This window comes from Chenopodium quinoa, unplaced genomic scaffold (assembly GCF_001683475.1).
Source record: "Chenopodium quinoa cultivar QQ74 unplaced genomic scaffold, ASM168347v1, whole genome shotgun sequence".
Classification (NCBI taxonomy): domain Eukaryota; kingdom Viridiplantae; phylum Streptophyta; class Magnoliopsida; order Caryophyllales; family Amaranthaceae; genus Chenopodium; species Chenopodium quinoa.
Window position 1 is genome coordinate 1,191,958 of NW_018744996.1, and position 20,294 is coordinate 1,212,251.

At 38.1% G+C, this 20,294-nt stretch overlaps 2 protein-coding genes across 3 annotated transcripts; one reads left to right on the forward strand and one right to left on the reverse strand.

The window, feature by feature from the left end:
* Positions 1 to 310: 310 nt before the first annotated feature.
* On the forward strand, positions 311 to 11,731 carry LOC110707241. Of its 2 annotated transcripts, none has more exons than XM_021885255.1 (14): positions 311 to 1,336; positions 1,553 to 1,646; positions 3,063 to 3,249; positions 3,336 to 3,582; positions 4,190 to 4,405; positions 4,476 to 4,562; positions 4,642 to 4,776; positions 7,298 to 7,411; positions 7,540 to 7,787; positions 7,945 to 8,025; positions 8,172 to 8,403; positions 9,470 to 9,568; positions 9,668 to 9,853; positions 10,940 to 11,731. In XM_021885255.1, exons 1-14 carry the CDS (start codon positions 992 to 994, stop codon positions 11,036 to 11,038), a joined length of 2,370 nt encoding a protein of 789 aa, XP_021740947.1. In that variant the 5' UTR covers positions 311 to 991; the 3' UTR covers positions 11,039 to 11,731. The 2 variants fall into 2 exon arrangements, with proteins under 2 accessions (XP_021740947.1, XP_021740948.1); XM_021885256.1 differs by lacking the exon at positions 311 to 1,336 and adding an exon at positions 1,781 to 2,751 and having other exon boundaries at positions 1,551 to 1,646.
* Positions 11,732 to 17,793: 6,062 nt separating this feature from the next.
* On the reverse strand, positions 17,794 to 19,419 carry LOC110707155. Its single transcript, XM_021885164.1, has one exon. It carries the CDS (start codon positions 19,417 to 19,419, stop codon positions 17,794 to 17,796), a length of 1,626 nt encoding a protein of 541 aa, XP_021740856.1.
* Positions 19,420 to 20,294: the final 875 nt, after the last annotated feature.

A 20,294-nucleotide genomic window follows, 5' to 3' on the forward strand; every position in this document is an offset into this window, starting at 1 on the left:
CACAAAAAAAAAAAAAAAAAAGCTACGGTACTCGATCTCATCTTGTCCAAGTCCTGGAACGATTCGAAAATGATTCGACCCAAATTTGACTTGACCCAAACTTGAACTGAAATTAATCCGATCCGAAATGACCCGACCTATAATGACTCAACCTGAACATGACTTGACCCAAACTCAACCCGAAGTATAGACTAGTAAATACCCGACTCTACCTGATTATCCGTTGAGCCAAAACCCAAAATAACCCAATCCATACCCGACCCGAGCTTGGCCTGACCCAAACGAACCGATTGCCAAATGTATTCATTGGTGAGAGAATCGCAATTGGCAAAATTCCAAATAGAAAAAAACTACTCTACAAGAAAATAAACAAATTTGCAATTATCAATCATCGGATCATCACAGATTCGCAGCTGAGGACATACTAGTCACTAGTAGCATCCCACTTCAAATTAAACACCATTTTGCTACCTTCAGATCATTACGATTTTTTTGGGGGGGACAATTTTGGGGTTAGGTGCAAATAGCTCATACGAAGTATTTAATTCATTTTTAGAAAACTTGATTAAATTTGGCTTTGTTCTTAATTTATAAGATTCCTCTAAAAATTTCATATTTTACCCTCATATACATTCTACCCGTTAACCATTTTCAGATCTTCAGGTCAGTCTCCTGCTAAATTTTTTTTTTATTCAAATTTCTTTATTTTTGCGCTTACTCCTGTTTTTCAAATTGTGATTAACTTCAATTTTTTTTTTTTTGGAAATTTATGTTATTTTCCTGTAAGTAAGATGAATTTGGAGATACCCATTTGATCAAACTTAAATTTTCCAAGAGTATATTCTTAATTTTCTTTTTTTTTTAATAATAAAATATTTGAATATACATAGTAAATGGTTTTACAATTTGATTGCTGATAGAGAGATTTGGTTAATTATGTTATTATGAGAAGAATATTGTAGATTTTATTGAGAAATTAGTGTTTTGGGAAATGTTGATAATGCAAAAAAAGAATTGCTCTTGGTCACTTATTGCTGTTGTTGGGTTAGTGGTATTGTTAGTCTTTCTAGTTCAATTCTTTTGTTTACCTTATAAACCTACACTAGATTATTTTAGTATAAAACAAGCTCAAACTACATGTATTTCATCAAATATATCAACCAAAAAAGACACTCAGCATAATGCTGGAGCCTTCCTATCGGGGCTCGACTTGGCCTGTCGATTTCCGGCTGATTTGCATAAGGCAGTTGTTTACCGTGGCGCTCCTTGGAAGGCCGAGGTTGGGCAGTGGCTTTCGGTTTGTGATTCGGTTGTTAAGGAAATAAATGTCACTGAGGTATTATTCTTTACAATAGTACACTTCTTGATTTGGAAGATTTAGTCAGTTAAAAGTATTGTTGACTATTGTATATTGTCATGGTATTAATTTTCAATGCAAGTGTATCATGTTTCGTTTCCGGTCCAATTCATATCTGTATGCAAGATATTTGGTGTGAGATAGTGTATGATAGTTGTGCTAAGTGGGTGCTATTTTGACTAATCTTATTTGCAGATTATTGGTGGGAAGGTCTGCAAAAGCGATTGCAGCGGTCAAGGGGTTTGCAATCATGAACTTGGACTGTGTCGATGTTTTCATGGATACAGTGGTTAGTGATTTTATTTCCTAAAAGGTCACAATGTGCACTTTGTACCATTCTAGGATTTGTTGATTGACTGCATCTTAATGAAATTTACTTAAGCTAGCATAAAATCTCAATGTGGTCAGTATATATAATTTCAGGTGATTTTTGCAGCAAAATTTATTTGGGATATTCTCAATGGTAACGCCCTACAATTGCTACGCACCAACGGTAACCCCCCTTTTTTTGGATTATATGAAATGACCTGAGTTATCTTTTTTCTCCTAATGATGACATTAATGATGGTGTTTTAACATAAAATTAAACCATGGTTAGCCAAAATAGCAAAATGACAAAAATGCCCCCTTTTTATTTTACAGATTTTATTTATTAAAAAAAAACCCAATATTCCAACCACCCTTTCCCCACCCCCTAACCTTGCCGGAACTCTAACCCCAACCCTCAATCTCGCCGGAAAATGGCCGGCCAACCCCCCTTAACCACCGAAAATAGCCGGTCGTCCTCTACCACCCCTTTTCGACCCCCGAAACCACCTATCCGGCCCTCCCCAACCCCCAAAACCACCAACACAACCTATCTAACCCCAGCCCTCTCGTTTCCTCCGCCAACAATTCTCCGGCGTTCATCACACACCACCGCATTCTCAACTCCGACCTCATCTTCAACCTCCAGAGACCCAATCCATGCTTGCGATGACGTCGATTTCGAGGTTCACCTCGCTAGATTTCGCCTCCTTCACGGAGGTTTAATTTCCGGCAATATGGTGACGACGATTTCAAAATGGAGAGCTGGCTGGGTGGTTTTGGGGAGGGCTTGGTGGCCACATCACACCACAACGCAACAACCTACGGTACCAGGGAGGGCCGATTGGGTGTTTTCGGGAGTAGGGAAGGGGTTTCAAGGGAGTTCCGGGAGTGGAGGTTGGGGCTTTTAACGGCGGAGAAGAACCGGAAAAGGAAGGGTTGGGTTAGGGAAGGAGGGCGGCGATTGGGGTGGGTTACAGTACCAGCGCGGGGGGAGGGGGAATTTGGCGCAGCACCTGGAGTGGGGGAACGGATGGCCGCCGTAAAGGTGGCCGGATGGTTTGGCAACTGTAAAGGGGTGGGGCTGGGTGAGAATTTTTTGAAATTTTGTTTTTGTTTTTTGTTTTAATTTTTAACCAATGATCTTGCAACAAGTGTCATTTTTTTATAATTATTAATTATTAAAAAAAAACTAACCATAGTTAATTTTAATTGACTATTTTATGTTAAAACACCATCATTAATGTCATATTTAGGAGAAAAAAGAAAAGTAGTGTCATTTTGTATAATCCAAAAAAAAGAGGGTTACCATTGGTGCGTAGCAATAATAGGGGGTTACCATTGAGAATATCCCAATTTATTTATACGTACCAATAATGATTGTCTTTTCATGGCACAGGTGAACAATGTTCAGAGACACTGTATCTGGCTTGCAACTATCCAGTAACTCCTGATCTACCTTATGGTCGATGGGTCGTCTCTATATGCCCGAGTAAATGTGATACAACAAGAGCTATGTGCTTTTGTGGAGAAGGTACAAAGTATCCATATCGTCCTGTGGCTGAGCATTGTGGATTTAAGATCAAGTAAGCAAACATAAACAAACTATATATGATGTGTTACTTATCCAGTCCGAGAAAATGGTTTAAGTCATATCATTTCATCTTTTTAGTGCAAATGCTACACCTCCATCAACTGACTGGGGAAAACCTGATTTGGATGTATTCACAACAAATAGTAGCGTGGCAGGGTGGTGTAATGTGGACCCAGAAGATGCATATGCTGGAAAGGCAAAATTTAAAGAGGAATGTCATTGTAAATATGATGGTCGCATTGGGCAATTTTGTGAATATCCAGTTATATCCACCTGCATTAATCAGTGTTCCAGCCATGGCTATTGTCGTGGTGGATTTTGTCAGGTATCTTGAATTCATTGTCTAATTAAAACAGTCCTTGATTTGTAAATGTGTCCATAATTGACAATTGCCTATTTTGAATCCTTGTTGCCACTCCAATACTGGGGAAGGCTGTATGTTAGTGATATAAACAAGCAAAGGACTGAAAGAAATATTCTTACTTATTGAAGAATAAGACTGTAGAAATCTTTGACTGAAATACTGTTAGAGAGTGAACTAGAAATCAGGAATCCAGTGGCAGCTTAGCAGTTCATCTAAGAAAATTCATATATGAAGGAGACTATTCCCTATTGAAGATCTTAGGTTTGCCTCTGTAAGCCACTGGAGTGGCCAAAGAATATAATGATTTCCTATTTTAAGGGTTTCTTGCTGCTTCCTCAAAACCGCACACCTGTGAATTCTCTAATATCAATTTTGTTGTTTATCTTTCCTTCTGAGTTCCTCTGAATAAGCAGTACCTACTGCAGGTCTGCAGTGTAAAATTGCTGTACTGGCTTCCTGAATATAGCTGGTTCACTGTTTATGAGTCCTTATAGAAAGTAGCTACATGCTTCATAAGTTCATAGTGCTTCTTGACTTGGTAACTTCTAAAATCTGGCTTTGTTATCAGTGTCATGAAGGCTGGTACGGAGCTGATTGTAGTATCCCTTCAGTTTTCTCATCCTTAAGAGAGTGGCCTCAGTGGCTACATCCATCTAAGATTGATATGCCTAGCTATGCACATGCTGTAGAAAGTATGAAGGGTCTTGGCGCTTCAGTTACAAAGAAAAGGCCCCTGATATATGTTTATGATTTGCCCCCAGAATTCAATAGTCTTCTCCTTGAGGTGGGTGAGGTCAGTGTTTTGTGCTATACCTTGTTGACGAAAACTTTCTTAAGCTTTATGCTGTTTACAGGGACGCCATTTCAAGTTTGAGTGTGTAAACAGACTCTATGGTGAAGGGAATGCTACTGTGTGGACAGAACAGCTTTATGGTGCACAGGTATTTTGTTTTACTCTTCCATACATTATTTTGATGATTATAGATGCTATATATTAATATATACAATTTTTCCCTGCAGATGGCAATCTATGAAAGCTTTTTAGCTAGTCCGTATAGAACTTTAAATGGTGAAGAAGCAGATTTTTTCTATGTGCCGATTCTTGATTCATGTATCATTACTCGTTCGGATGACGCTCCCCACATTAATTTGCAGGTATGTTAACTACAGTGATTGTGACTCTTCCTTAATGTCTATTTATTCACATGTGAACTTTGGATCTGTTTTATCTGTTAGATTATTGCCTTTGCTTGCCTTTTAGCAAGTATTAGCCTGTTACTGTTGTCTTCCAATGTTTTTGTGTTTGAGCATTGAGCATTGAGCCAGAATTTCTCTCGACAACCTTCAAAATCTGGTGAGATTCATCTGATTAATAAGTCAGAGTAGTTATGATGCAGGCAGCCTGATGACTCTGATCTCTAGGAAGAACTTGCACACACAAAAAGAAGTCTCTCAATGATTCTTTTGCATATTGAGTCACGTGTTTTATCTTATCAAACCATGCTGATGTACTTTGATCTAAACTGTACTGTTATTACTTAAGTACAGAATATTATTTTCTGCATTCGATACTTAAGTACAGAATATCCTTTTCTGCATTCCATCTCTACATGCTAAACCATACTTATTATGGTGCATCTTGGCCCATTTTTCAGTAAATTATTTCATTTTCCGTGGATTCTGGAAAGTTTTTATTGTTTGTAAAGGTTATCTATCTGTCTTGGAATGTCAAACCAAAAAGGCTCCCCTGTTGGATTAGCTGTATACAGAGATGCACTACTTAATTCTTATTCAAAATCTTCTTAATTTCTCAGGTTCTGTAAATGTTGGCAGAATTTTAGGTTAGTTTTATGATTGTTTAATCAACGCATGGGTTACCACTAAATAACATTAGTTCTTCATGTTCTGCTTTGTCTAGTTGTGATGATCTTGGCCCTCACTTTTTGCAACTTCTAGATGCAAGACATTTCCTGGTGGCTTCTTAGGGTAATATATGGATATGAGATGGAAGTTATCCATTTTTGTACCAGAGGTATGCCAATATTCCACCTTGTTGACCTCTGATTATCATTCCACTTTAGACATGACTCACCGCAAGTTTCAAAAATAGTTTTATTTTGGATACTTTTATTAAGTCTCCAATAGATTAATGATGTGTCTCTTTAAGTTCTGATTGCAAAATATCAAATTCAGCTCATTGTTTTGACTTATTCTCTCTACAATAAAGCGCGGAACTTAATTTTCATTTTGTCTACCTCTGGTTAGGAAATTCTTTTGTACCTTGTTGGTGTTTCCACTTTGGTATCTCAAGTTTCTGTGGCTAATCTTTCTTGCTATCACCATTGTCAACCTTCTTCTTCTGTGCGTCCTTCTGTGTCTCAAGTTTTTAAAATTCGACTGTACCATTTTTTTAAAATCCTATTTAAGGTTATGTGTTATATCTTATGTTTAGATTTTTGAGGGACATGGCAAACACTAAATTATGTCATTGAATGACACGAGGAATTTGCTTCTTCTGTATCAATTAAAAAAAAAATTTGAGTGTTTTTTATTGTGTTCTTCATATGTGGATCTAGAATGCCAGAATGAGTATAATTGCATTTTATGGCGACTCTTTGACTTGCGGTATTATCTCATCTTATTTAGCAGGTATTTTCAATATTTTCCTATTTAAAAAATTAGCAGTTTGGAAAAGCTTAGGAAATTCACAAGATTTGGAATTTAGCTGATTTCTAAATTTCCTTAGTTTTTTTTGTTGGTAGGATTTTAAAATCTTTAGACATTTGGGATTTCTTGCCTTATATTAAATTTTTTCAAAAGTGGTCATTTTTTTTTTCAATTGTAAGAAATTTTCAGGTTTTTATTCCAACTACTTTGAAAACCAAAATATTTTTGGAACTTCAGAGTTATTTGATAAATTCTGCAATTGAAGGGATTAATGATAATTGATTACTAGGTTTGGCAGGAGTATAAGTTGAGAAAAACATTTTTTTTCACATTATTCATCTAACTGGGCTACTAGAGAGATAAGGTTATCAAAACTGTGATTCTATTTTGAATCAGAAAAGGATTTCTAGAATCGAACACGCATAACCAAGACGTCATACTCAAATTTCATTGAATGTGTTTATATTATAATTTAAAAACCTAATTATTGGTAGAAAATAGTTGTTTACCCACTAAGCAGCCAATAATTGACAATATATATTTATCTATAACTTTAGGCATTTTTAAAGTTAAGAGGTTTTTGCTAGTTAACAGAAATATGATCGTATGGCCATACATGAGTAGTAAAATCGTTAGATTCTAAGATTTGAATTGCGATTTAAATAATTATGAAGCTACTATCTTTTAGGTTAGCCAAGTGTTAAGGATTGTGAAACTTGAATTTACTGAAGTGTAAATAACAAGCATATAGGTGACTTCTGCCAATCCTGGTGCTCTGCATATCAACTTTCTATCCATGCGTTTTGCCTGTTGATATTATTTCTTGTTCACTTTTGATCATTTGACCTTTGTACTCAAAAGCTTTATGTTACCAGTGTTCAATGAACTAATGAAGTGGAATTTATGGACGTGACTAGAATGCTCCTGCAATTTTTCACTTTCAAAAAACCATTGTGGTTTTTTGCTCTTTTATCCATATTTTCTTTAACATTTGTACGTTTTTTCTCAGGATTATAGGGGCATTAGGAGCTCCTTCACTTTGGATTTCTATAAAAGGGCATATGATCATATCGTACACAATTTTCCTTATTGGGAACGTTCATCTGGAAAAGATCATATTTGGGTATGGTGCACATAAGAGCTTCTACTTTTATATTTGAAAAAAATGCGAGGTACTAGATTTTGAACTCTTATTGGTGTGCTTATGTTAACGATGGCTGATTATGATGTCTTTTATATATCTGATGCCAGAGTTTCTCATGGGATGAAGGTGCTTGCTATGCCCCCAAGGAGATATGGAACAGCATGATGTTGGTTCACTGGGGGAACACTAATTCGAAGCATAATCATTCAACCACTGCCTACTGGGCTGACAACTGGGATGACATTTCCATTGATAGAAGAGGCAACCATCCCTGTTTTGACCCAAGCAAAGATCTTGTTCTTCCTGCTTGGAAACGGCCTGATGGGAACTCCTTTAAAGCCAAACTTTGGGCAAGGTGCACTTCTTAGTAGAATTGAATCATGCTATGCTCTTTATGCTTGTTTAATTTTTATTTGTTAGTACCATGCTAAAGCAAATCTCAATAATGTTTTTTCTTGTTTTAATACATGTGCATTATTAATATGTTGATTCATGAGCGCTTTCTGCTGCAGGCCTCGTGCCCAGAGGATGACACTTTTTTACTTTAATGGGAATCTGGGGTCTGCCTATGAAAATGGCAGACCGGAAGCTACGTAAGCTCTCTATACCGACCAACTTTGTTATCCAAAAGGCTGTATTTAGCAGTTATTCACTTCTTTTTGGTAACTATTCAATAATTTCCAATCAATCAGGTTGCTGAAATAGTGATTTTTTTTTTTTTTTTTTTTGTAAAATTCAGATATAGCATGGGTATTAGACAAAAGCTCGCAAAAGAATTTGGTTCAATTGTTGATAAAGATGGGAAGCTAGGTAAACAGCACCAGAATGATGTACTTGTGACACCTTTACGCTCTGAAAAATATCATGAAGAATTGGCTAGTTCTGTTTTCTGTGGGGTCTTTCCTGGAGATGGTTGGAGTGGTAGAATGGAAGATAGCATTCTCCAAGGTTGCATTCCTGTGATAATTCAGGTAGTTTTGGGTTCTTGTCATCTTACGGTAATCTTGTTTGATTTTCTAATGGATTACAATTGATAGACGTGTCGCGTATCTAGCAAAAATAACCTAATTATTCCTCCTACTATGTAGACAGGTAAATAAGAGTCGGATCCCAATAGACTAAGGATTAAATATTCAATTGACTCAAGCTAATACTAAGCAAGTAACCTTATCAATGTTAAGAATTCTATACTAAACAACGCAATTAATTTAAATATGAAGAAAATTCGATAATAAAAACATCTAAGGTCAAGGATCACCATGAATATAATCAATGCAATAGTAGTTCTATTACCATTACATAATTGAATTGACAAGAGGAAAATTAATCCCTAAATAGTACCAAAAATCTCTTCCGAGTTATCAATGGCCTCCCAAATTAACTATCAAGCCTACTTCCGTGGAATAGAGCGAACAAGGGAAATTAAACTCAATGTTTCGTATTTGACTTCCTAATTATTCATTCAACTACTTCTGCAAAGAACTTCAAACCCTTAATTGAAAATTTGAAATAACCAAGTCCTGCTAAAACCCAACTTCTGTTGTGAAAGAAACAAAGGGATGATAACAACGCTAATTTTTATGCTTCTCAGTCCGTGCCCTCTTCAAGAACTGGAACCAATAGCTTTCAGGATAAAACTTCCTCGGTGAGGCACAGGCATGCTCCATATGGCATGGACGTGTCATCCTCTGTGGCGCGCAATAGTACTTGTCAAGGCATGCCCATTCAAGCTTGAGGCATGTGTGTGCCACCTCTGGGCATGGGGCTTCAGTCGACACGTCCGTGCCTTCATTGGACTACTCAGCACGACACAGGCGTGCCGCAATTGAAATTGTTTTTAATATGTTAGTTAAAAAATTTAGTCAAAGTTAATATACGAATAGTGGGAAAAGTCAAAGTGTTGTCAATTATTCTAGAATGAAGGGAGTATGCTCTACTTGGCACTTGCACTTCCAATCATTTGAAACTTATTCAATTTACAAACTGGGCTATCTGAAACCCACTAACTCCAAATTGTATTGGTTCTTGATGGTTTAGGATGGCATCTTTCTTCCGTATGAGAACGTTCTCAACTATGAAAGTTTTGCTGTTCGGATTGCCGAGGATGATATTCCAAACTTGATAAAGATTCTCAGGGTAATTGTCTGTCCTGTCATTCCGTGTGTTTCTGTAAATATTTCTCAGTAATGCGTTATATTTAGTCTTGGTCTGACTTGTGGGCCTGTACTATTGTAGGGGTTTAATGAGACAGAGATAGAGTTTAAGCTGGCTAATGTACAGAGAATCTGGCAGCGGTTCTTGTATCGTGATTCTGCCTTGCTTGAGGCTGAGAGGCAGAAATCTGCCTTCGGTCGTGTTGATGATTGGGCTGCAGAGATGTTGCAATTTACTGAAGATGATGTCTTTGCCACACTTATACAGGTTTGATACGTTCTCTACTGTGTGTCTCACCATGTTGAATGATCGTCTCATCTACTTTCTCTTTTCATCCAAATCAATTGCATTAGATTCCAAACTGAGTACTAGGTTATTGGGTATTTTTTAATTAATTTTTTTAAATTTAGGCTTAATATTTTAGTTTGTTGAATGGAGGCTTTTGAAAATTTGAAAAGAAATGAGCTTAATTACAAAAATAGTTCATGAAACAATTGGATCCCTCTAAACATATTGCTTTAGATAGGGGTGAGCAGAGAACAACTCATAGGAAAGACAGCTTTAGGAGGTCTGGAGTTTGATTCTAGTTTAAGTAGTTTTTGCTAAAAACATCTTCGTATAATGATGCTCCAGTTGTACACTTGTATCCATTAGCAGAAAAGTCTAGAAACATTATTTCCAGTCAATTTTTTTTTTACTCTCTCCTCTCTTAATCTCACTGCCTCTATCTACCTTCTCTCTCATTCTCACAATGTTTTATTTTATTTTATTTTTTTACATTATTTATCTATTTATATTATTTTTTAAATTTTTTATAATGAAACCTCATTCTTTGTCTTAGACATTTGACATTTTGACAAGGTTATGTAATCCTTACCAGACACTTTGATTTTCACCTTGACACCTCAATTATCTTGATCCACGTTTATAGAAAAAAAATACTTTAAATTAGAGGGTTAACAAAGAGAGCCATTCAATATGTGCTTGAAAATGGACTTGAGGTAAAATTTAAAGCAGAAAATCTTACAATAAGTTACCAATAATCTAGATCTTGTGCATTTGTATCAAAAGTTTGAATGTTAATAGACATAAGACATTCGAAATTCCTTAGATCCAGGGATATGTTTCGTTAATACCTTTTTTACCATACAAGGAATGCGTCTACGTGTCTTTCAATTTGGAATTTGGTGTGTCTAACACTTGTATATGACACTCCATGGCTGAGTATCAAAGCAGTTCAGCAGAATAAGTTGCTTTATGAGTAGAGATTTATTTTAGACTGTATGATTTAAGGCAAATTTATAGGTTTGTAATGTATACACTGACCTTAGCTTTCTTATTTGTTCTACTTAGGTTTTGCATTACAAGCTTCACAATGACCCTTGGAGGAAACGAGTTCCTCAATCAAGGAGGGATTCTGGTCTGCCAAATGAATGCTTGATATATAGCTAGCTGAGGTCTACTTGAACTGGACCTGCATGCCATACTGAACGGTTAACAGCCGAAATTGCTGCATAATAAAAAATGAAAATTTAATGTGCAACCACTACTTGTTTGTTGCTTGGAATCTCCTACAACTTCGATGCAGCATGATATTGCTGAAGTTGAGATGAAAGCAAGACAAAATCAGAGCATGAGAAGGGGAAGGGGAAGATATATACACACAAAAACAGAGAAAGAGAGGAAGGGGAAATATATATACACTTTGTATAAGTAGCCGGAGCTGTAAAATATAGGGAGCACATCAGCACATGTGTACAGTTACTAGTTTTTATTGGTATCTCAAATTTTTGGTTGGCAATCCTACTCAGAATGTATTCATGTAAGGCATTGATCCTGGCAATAATTCACTTGAAATAGAGATTTTTGTGATTTTTGGAGCCTATTCGGAATTCAGTTATACAAAGGGCCTATTCGAGCGTTTGAGACTTTGAGGTAGAGGTTAGTGGTTTGCTAAAGTCAAACACTACTTCAAGTATTTTTGTAGTTTAATAAACTTGCCTCTTTCTTTCTTTCATTTTTTTTTTGGGTTTCTTTGTATTATTACATGACTAATGTAAGTTTTGGATATACTCAGTGTTTAGGTTTTGGTATACTTGGCCGATCGGCTCATTTCAATGCTTAGAATATCTAAACTTTTATGCATAAGTTGAGATCATGATCCCTTACATGTTTGACAGGATTACTAGACATCACATGAATGATACCCCTTTCGTTTCAGAATAATTGTTACGTTTGACTAAAATATTTTACTAACATAATAAAAACAAACTACATAATAAAAACAAACTTTATTATGAAATATTTTGTTAATACTATGCGGATATCACTACCTTTTCAAAAGTACGAGTAAACTCTTATGAATAGGGTGAGACGATTATGCCCCTAAAAATGTTTATTTACATATTTACTCCTTTTAAAAGTATAACCATACTTTTATGAATAGTGTTGAGACGATTATGTCCCTATTTAAAATGTTTATTTACATATTTGCACTCATTAATGTTAATTGTTTTTTTTTTTAACTTAAAAGAAAAGTGCGGATATTTATACTCTAAAGATATTTCTTTACATATTTTCGCTAATTAACGGTACTAACAATTAAAGGCTTCGTTGTTGTTGTTGTTGTAACGCTACTAAAAATTAAAGTTATAAAATTATGTCAACCCGAAAGAACTTTCCGAATGTGGCTAGCTATGACGGGCACATCATGCGCGTTATTAGCCTCCCCAGTTAAGACAAAATTTCAAAAATATTGAATTTTAAAGTTTTTTTTTATTATTAATATGAATCTTGCTAACAAACGCCCCCGGGCGTAAGATAGACCGTTAAAATAATTTCTAAAATGGTACTTGTATTAATTTGGGAATGTATGCCAACATCACGCGTCGATCGGTGTAATAATATTTATTTCATGTTAATATTTTTATTTTTAGTTATCTTATCTAACGCCTCAGGGTGTTCGTTAGCTTTTGCCTATTAATATTAGTTATATTTCGTATATAAATATGGTCGAATTATTGTATATGCATGTGTGCCAATTATTATGACACAGAGAGTGTGAGTGAGAAGATTGCAAGTAACTAAAAGAGTAGTGGCTTAGTACATAGGGGTGGATCTTGGTTATGGCGGGTAGGGTCTGACTCCCCTTGAGTTATTTTGAGTTGAGTTGTATTGTTTTAGTAATATGGTGTCTAATAAATAAATGCATTTAAAAATTGTAGCATAGTGGTTAAATGTTTATTTTAAACAAAAAATTAGAAGATCAAAGCTTAACTTTTTAGCTCAAGATCCATCACTTATAGTACAATGTTAATTTATGTTATTCTACTTTGAACTTTTTTTTTTTTTTTTTTTTTTAGGTTTTTAACAGACCACTAACTATTGTTTAAAACATCAATTTGTTCACCAGATTGTCCAAACCCTCGTTTGTCAACATTTCAAGTGAGTATTTTACTATTATTACGAAACGGAGGGGAGTAAACTATAAATACGGTCCCTAAACTTTGCCAAAAGTGATTTTGGTCCTTAAACTTTGAAATGGCTGAATTAGTCCCTCCACCACCACTTTTGGTGGTTAGTTTAGTGACTCATCAAAGTTTAGGGACTTGAGTGGCTTGGACCAAAGTTTAGGGACATAAAAGCATAGGTGGCAAAAGACATTATTATTTTATAAAATGATTTATTATATTTTCGAAAATCATTTTTAAAAATAATTTTGAAAAATCAGTTTTTAATTTAATAAATTAAGTAGTAAAATCAGAATATTAAAATAAATAACCAATCTAAGCTTAATTATCAAATAACGTTCCATATTAGACGCGTGGCAAAACTATTTACCAAACTAAGCCTGAGGGTAAAACACCATCTAGGGTAACGCTACCCTAGATGGTGTTTTACCCCTAACTGAAATGTAAAAAAAAAATAAAAAAATCCAAAGGGTAAAACGCCAACGTGGAGGGCGTTTTTGTCTTCTTCATAAAACTCCAACCACGCTGGTGTTTTTGCATAGGGGTAAAACGGCAACCACGCTGGAGTTTTTGCATCAAGTAAAAACTGCTACTTCACTTCAGTTTATTTCATTGTTCTTTAGTTAGGGGTAAAACGCCATCCAAATTGCTTCGTGAATACCCAACCCCTAACTAAAATGTACCTCACAAACCTTTTCGGTCTGTTACTAGTATGTTAGGTTTTTTCGGTCACGGAGCCGGAAAAACCGGTATTATTTGCCAAAGGGTAAAACGATTTCCAAATTGCTTCGTGAATACCCAACCCGATTTGAGTGCCTTAGCTTCATATTGAATTTGGGTCTAGTAGACGATGAGGGTATTTGCTCCGCCGATGAATCACCGGCCATTGATGGATCAATTCCAGCGACATTGTCGGAATCGCTTTAATCGATAAACCATGTTTCATCACCCCCAATACCAATATGTAAGGGCAGACGATGGGAGCCGTGGAAGGATGAATAACAAGATCAATCAAGAAAAAAATGCGAAGATAAAAAACGTTTAGAATAGAAATAATAACTTTTTGATTTTAATGTTTGACATAAAATATTATTTTTTTTGACGGGATATTTGATATACTTCGTATAATATAATTTTCTTAAATAAAAACTAATTTTGGAAATTAAGTTATGAAAAATAAAAAAAAATTGAAATTATGATAAATAATTTTTGAAGTCATTAAATTATTTTATAAAATAAGAAAAATGAATTTTTATTTTTTTATATTTAAGAATAAATCAAAATAAAATGCTTTACTCATTTTTTATTTATTTTTTAGTTGAATTTGATATGTTTTTTTTTTAAAGATCTCAATTAATTTCTTGCATTTTGATATAATGTTTCCTTTCAAAACAAAAATGTCTTTGCTAATTTTTAGTGAAACCACTACCTAATTAATCCTTAATATTAACATTGGACCAATCACATCATGAAATTCATTAAAATATGACCAAGTCCCTAAATTTTGGTCCAGTCAGCAACTATAATCCCTAAACTTTGGCCATGTCAACAATAAAATATGGAGAGATCCTTTAACTTTGAGGAGTCATTGTACTAGCCACCAGAATTGATGACTCATTGGTGGTGGAGAGACCAAATTTAGCCATTTGAAAGTTGAGTGACCAAAATCAAACTTATACCATTGGATTTTTTTACGAAAGTAAGCTTAATTGGTAAACAATTTACCAATCTAGACGCGTGGCCAAACTATTTACGAAACTGAGCTTCTGAGGTAAAAGCTGACTCGGTCAGCGTTTTACCTTTGTTATTATTTTTTTAAAAAAAATTTCGTATTTTGTGAAATACAAATTAAAAAAAATGGAAATACGGTAAAACGCTGACTCAGTGAGCGTTTTTTGTGTTGGCATAACAGAAAAAAACGCTGACTGGGGCAGCGTTTTATTCCTTAGTATAAAACGCTGCCTCAGTCAGCGTTTTATCTGCTGGTTGAAGCCAACAACAGCAGCCCCAGCAGCCCCCTTCCACATCCACCATCCTCCTCCACATCCACCAACACCACCACCCTCCTCCTCCACATGCACCACCACCACCACCCTCCTCCTCCACATGCACCACCACCACCACCCTCCTCCTCCACATCCACCACCTCCACTACCCTCCTCCTCCACATCCACCACCACCCTCCTCCTCCATATGCACCACCACCACCACCCTCCTCCTCCACATCCACCACCTCCACCACCCTCCTCCTCCACATCCACCACCACCACCACATCCACAATTTATTTTGAACGAAATGAGTCAAATATGCACAAATAAGGAATTTGAAATTCAAACAAGACATAAATTCATTCAAATAATTATTAAAATAATAATGTAATGTAAGTGTTATGTACAACAAACTAGAGAAGGTCATTACAGCAAATAAATCAGATAATTCTATCCTATTCTGACTCATCAATTTGGTGTAACGACTCTCTATCCTGTATGTCCACTCTCGGCCTGAGACGACGGCTGTAGTGACGGACCGTGGTAAATGGGTTCGGGCGTACTGGCGGAGTGAGCTGGCTAGACGATGGGTCATCAGGATGACGTAGGGGCGCGGAACTGCAAATGTCGTACTCCTCTGCGCCCGTGAATGACGCAGGATCACCCCCACAGCTACTCTGGCCAGCCTCGAACTGTGAGTGACTAGAGTGGCCGCCATGATCGTCCCGGGGGTGGACGAGATAGGCGTGACCATATCTCTGCAAGGTAGCCATGCCCATATCTCGCACCCGCTCGACCTGTGCTATGGGCGGCTCAGGTATGCATGGAAGGACGTCCGACAGTGCGTTAACCATCGCCGTCATATCCAACGCCCGCAGTAATTATGGCTGAGTTAGTTGAATGATATACAAATTAAAAATTGATAAAAATAAGTTAATCAAATATACTTACATATCCCCTGATCACGTCAAAGGATGGATGGTAATGTGCAGATGGCGGCGTGTAGCTGGGGTTGATGAAACGTCGTGTAATCCGCATGTACCACTCCATGTATGGATCGTATGGATCCATAACGCCGTGGATGGGGTCACGAGTGAAGACGAACTCTAACCGTCGATGCCACAAGTCAATGTACTGGGCATGCTCCGTCCGCCAGTTCCTGTCGCTCTTTCCCCGACGGTCAATGCAGTGCAGCCGGGCACTAGTGTCACACTGCTGGGGGACAGGTTGGCGTAGTCCAAACTGTCGCATGACTCGATCCGGTAGGTGACCCTCCACAACCTCAAAACAGATCAGGGGGACCCTAGAACGCCACTGCGCCTGATGATCTAGCAGATGTGGAGGCATGGCAGCAACTAAATCAGCTTAATACGGGTCCCATGTCATCTGCGATAACACATACAAAGTAATATAATAAACAGGTTAGTGAATATTAAATATGTTAAGAGTATACATAATAAATAACTGTTTACTAAATAAATTAAAGTTATCACTTGATACTCGGTGAGTTGATCAAGGGTGTCTCGGTAGTACGGAAGGCCCCTTGCCGCATGCGCATATGTCAGCTTGGGGACCGCCCATCTGCAACCGTACGCCTCGTCAGCGGAAGGCCGTGGTGGAGGAATGTACCTCTCATACTGCTGGTCCTGATCCTGCTGCCCCTGACGATGTATAGCAGGCCTACCTAGCCTGCCTACATGGATGTGCTCCCAAGACCAATACTGGACATCAAACACACAAAACTAGGTTAATTGTAAACTAAGTAAGAACTTTCCGAATTAAACTGTTAACAGATAGGTAGGTTACCTGAAGCAAAAATAACGGACCGCTGATCTCACGAGAACCCCGACGGGATGCTCTACACAGATGGCGATACAACATCGCCAGACAAGCACTGCCCCAGCTGTAGCCACGAATATGCTCCCAGTCGTGGTCTAACAGCTGCAGGTAAATGATCTGTAAATGGCTGCCACTCTTGCCACCGAACAACACACCCGAGATGATCAGAAAAAGGTACGCTCGAGCATGTCTCGCAACAGTGGCCTCATCAGCACCATCTGGCAACACACGAAAAGTGTCACGTATCCAGCCGGTCCTCAATCCGCCGCCCCTGATATCGTCCGGGCTTGGCTGAACCCCGAGAACCTGAGCTACATAACCGGGGGGATCGGCCAACGCAGATCCAGACACCGGACTCCCATGAATGGGAAGCCGTGTGAGTATCGCCACGTCTCGCAACGTCACGGTCGCCTCCCCAACAGGTAGATGGAAGGAGTGCGTCTCCTGTCTCCATCTCTCCACAAGCGCAGTAACAAGCGCTGGGTCGACCTCTCTGAACGCCATCCGATGTATACCCATGAAGCCAGCGTACTCCACGAAAGGCAGAATGCGGGGATCGATAACCCAATCGCCAAGGAATGCGACAGTGTAGTGCTTGCATGTCAGTATGCCCGCCGGATCAACCGACTGAGTCCAAATGTCAACGCTACGATGTGTGTCCTGTAGTGTAAGGACAGAAGGGTCGGTGGGTCCGGGTGTCCTATCTCGGGTGTCCATGGTATCTTTTCATAAACAGTTATAATCCAAAAATTAAAAAGTAACAATTACAGACAAGCGATAACAAAATACAGAATTTCAAATCTCATACTTCAATCTAAAAATCCAACTGTTACAATAATTTGAAATGAAGAAATACAATCACCGTACTATTCTACTACATCACTCTAGATAACAAAAAAAAAAAAAAACTTAGTGCCCGGTCGATCTAGATGGACACGATCTCTTATTGTGACCCTGCTGGTGACAGAGGCCGCATTTGCTCGCGGGACGGTTGGTCTCATCCATTTCATTGCGTATGCGCCTTGACTTAGGGCGACCTTGTCCTCGTACCATGCTGTTGTCGGGAATGAGTTTAGGCCCTCCATAATCTCTCCATGCCGTCTCACAAGGGATAGGCCAGAATTGGGGAGTGTATGTATTTGTGTAGGCCTCTGATTGCAGTACCCGGTCCACCCATGGCCGCTCTGATATCGAATACTTCGCACAAACTGCTAGAACATGAGAACATGGGAGGTGGAAGATCCGTGGTTTATTGCATGTACACATTCTTAACTGAAAGTTAACAGTATGTCTATGGCCTCCTTTTCTACCAATTCTATCTCCCCTCTTTGTTTCAACTTGATATATATGCAGTCGACGGTTATACGCTTCCACTTTGTGATATCTAGCCTTTGAAATGTTTTTCTCCATAATGGAAGTGAATTTGGGGGGGTATGCAAGTCCCTGTTCAGATCTAGCCTGAGATAATTCCCTTTTATCAGTGAAATACTTATTCACTCTGTGGAATGTTAATTCAACAAGGGACATGATAGGTAGAAATCGAGCACCCTTCAACACATTGTTAAATATTTCTGAGAAGTTCGTAGTACATATCCCATATCTGCGACCAGCATCGTGAAACAAAAACCATATATCTCTCATGTCGTTTCTTCGCACGTGAGTCTTCAAGTTAGAAGCCAAGTGCCGAACACAAAACCTGTGATAGGCTCGCGGCTCGGTGAATCCAACGTTAGGGTCATTCATTGCTGCAATGATCCCAGCATGTCGATCAGATATAACACAGAGGCCATCCCGTTGAGTGACATGAACCCGAATGCAACCGAGAAACCAAGACCAGCTGGAAGTGTTTTGCCCTTCGACTAACGCAAATGCAAGTGGAAATACTTGGAAGTTTGCATCCACACTTGCAGCAACCAACAATGTTCCTTTAAATTTCCCGTACAAATGCGTCCCATCGATACAGATGATAGACATACAATGTTTAAAACCTTCAACACAAGGGCCGAAGACCCAAAATACTCGTTCAAACACTTCCATGTTGCTGTAATAAACACCGTCTACCAGAACTTTGTGTTTCCATACAACAACGGTTCCCGGGTTTGACTGTTTGAGTGCTTCCATGAAGTGCGGAAGTCTGCCATAAGAACTCTCCCAATCTCCAAATACTTCAGCTATGACTTTCTCCCTAGCATACCATGCTCTTCGATAAGTAACGTCGAACTGAAAATGCTTGGATATGAGTTCCTGTATAAATTCAACTTTCAAGTATGAATCTTTCTGCACAAAAGACTTCACAAAATCGGAAATTATGGATGAATCCAAGTGTGCATGATCTGTAGATAACACTTCAGTGACACAGGTGTCCCGGTGCGGGCCTTTGTATGTGACTATGGTAAAGCCGTCTGAGTGCTCACTTTTTTTAGTGCCTCGTAGTGACCAACCACAATTCTTCTTGCACCGCAGATGAAGGACCTTCTCATTCGAGGTTACTGTGGTGTAGAATTGGTTCCTTTGTATAGAATACTTCTTCACCATTTCCTGAAGCAGTTTCTTGGATTCAAAGAACATACCCTTCTCAAACTCCCCCCCCCATCACAAATGTTGTATGACTACCTGATTCGGCCCAATATTAATCAACCTCATAATTCTCATTTACTTGACTTAACCAAGGAATAGGAGTTCTAACCATGGCCTCCCCACCTTCCATGTCTGCAGAATCAACATCCATGTTATCCAGTCCATGTTCCTCCTCTTCGCTCTCATCCTCATCATTTGTTTCCCGGAGCGCATCATACAGAGACAACTCGTTATTCACCATATGTTGTAGATATTCAAGATGATTCACCAATGGTTGAGACGGTGATGTATGATCATCATGCTGCGTAGGTGAATAACTTTGGAGTTGCATGGGAGAAGATATAATTGTGTTCGATGTCGAAGGCCCAGATTGGCCAAGCATTGTCGTAGATGGTCCACCATATACAGGTGAAGCTATATGTGAACTCAACGGCATCTGGAACCGATCGTCATGAAGCAGTCTGCTGAAGGACCCCATCCCATATTCAGTTGATGGAATGTCTTGTGAGGGCATTCGGAAGGACTCTGTGTATCCGGAAAAATAGGTAGCTTGTTGATCTGGTTGAGTACTTTGTTGCGTACACATAGACACTATTTCTACATATATCTCATGTGGATAACCCCTCATTAAAACAGCGCTCCTCAAAGCTTTCAAATGTCTATCGTTAGAACAAGGTAACACTTGAACCGCATTATTAGTCTCAAACCTCATTTGAACATTCATTGGGTTTAAGCCAATAATGCTATGAACCTCGTTCATCAGATCGTTGAAAGTCATGTCCGGTCCAAGTGGCAATGGTTCCATATTTCCACCACTATACTGGACATTCGGT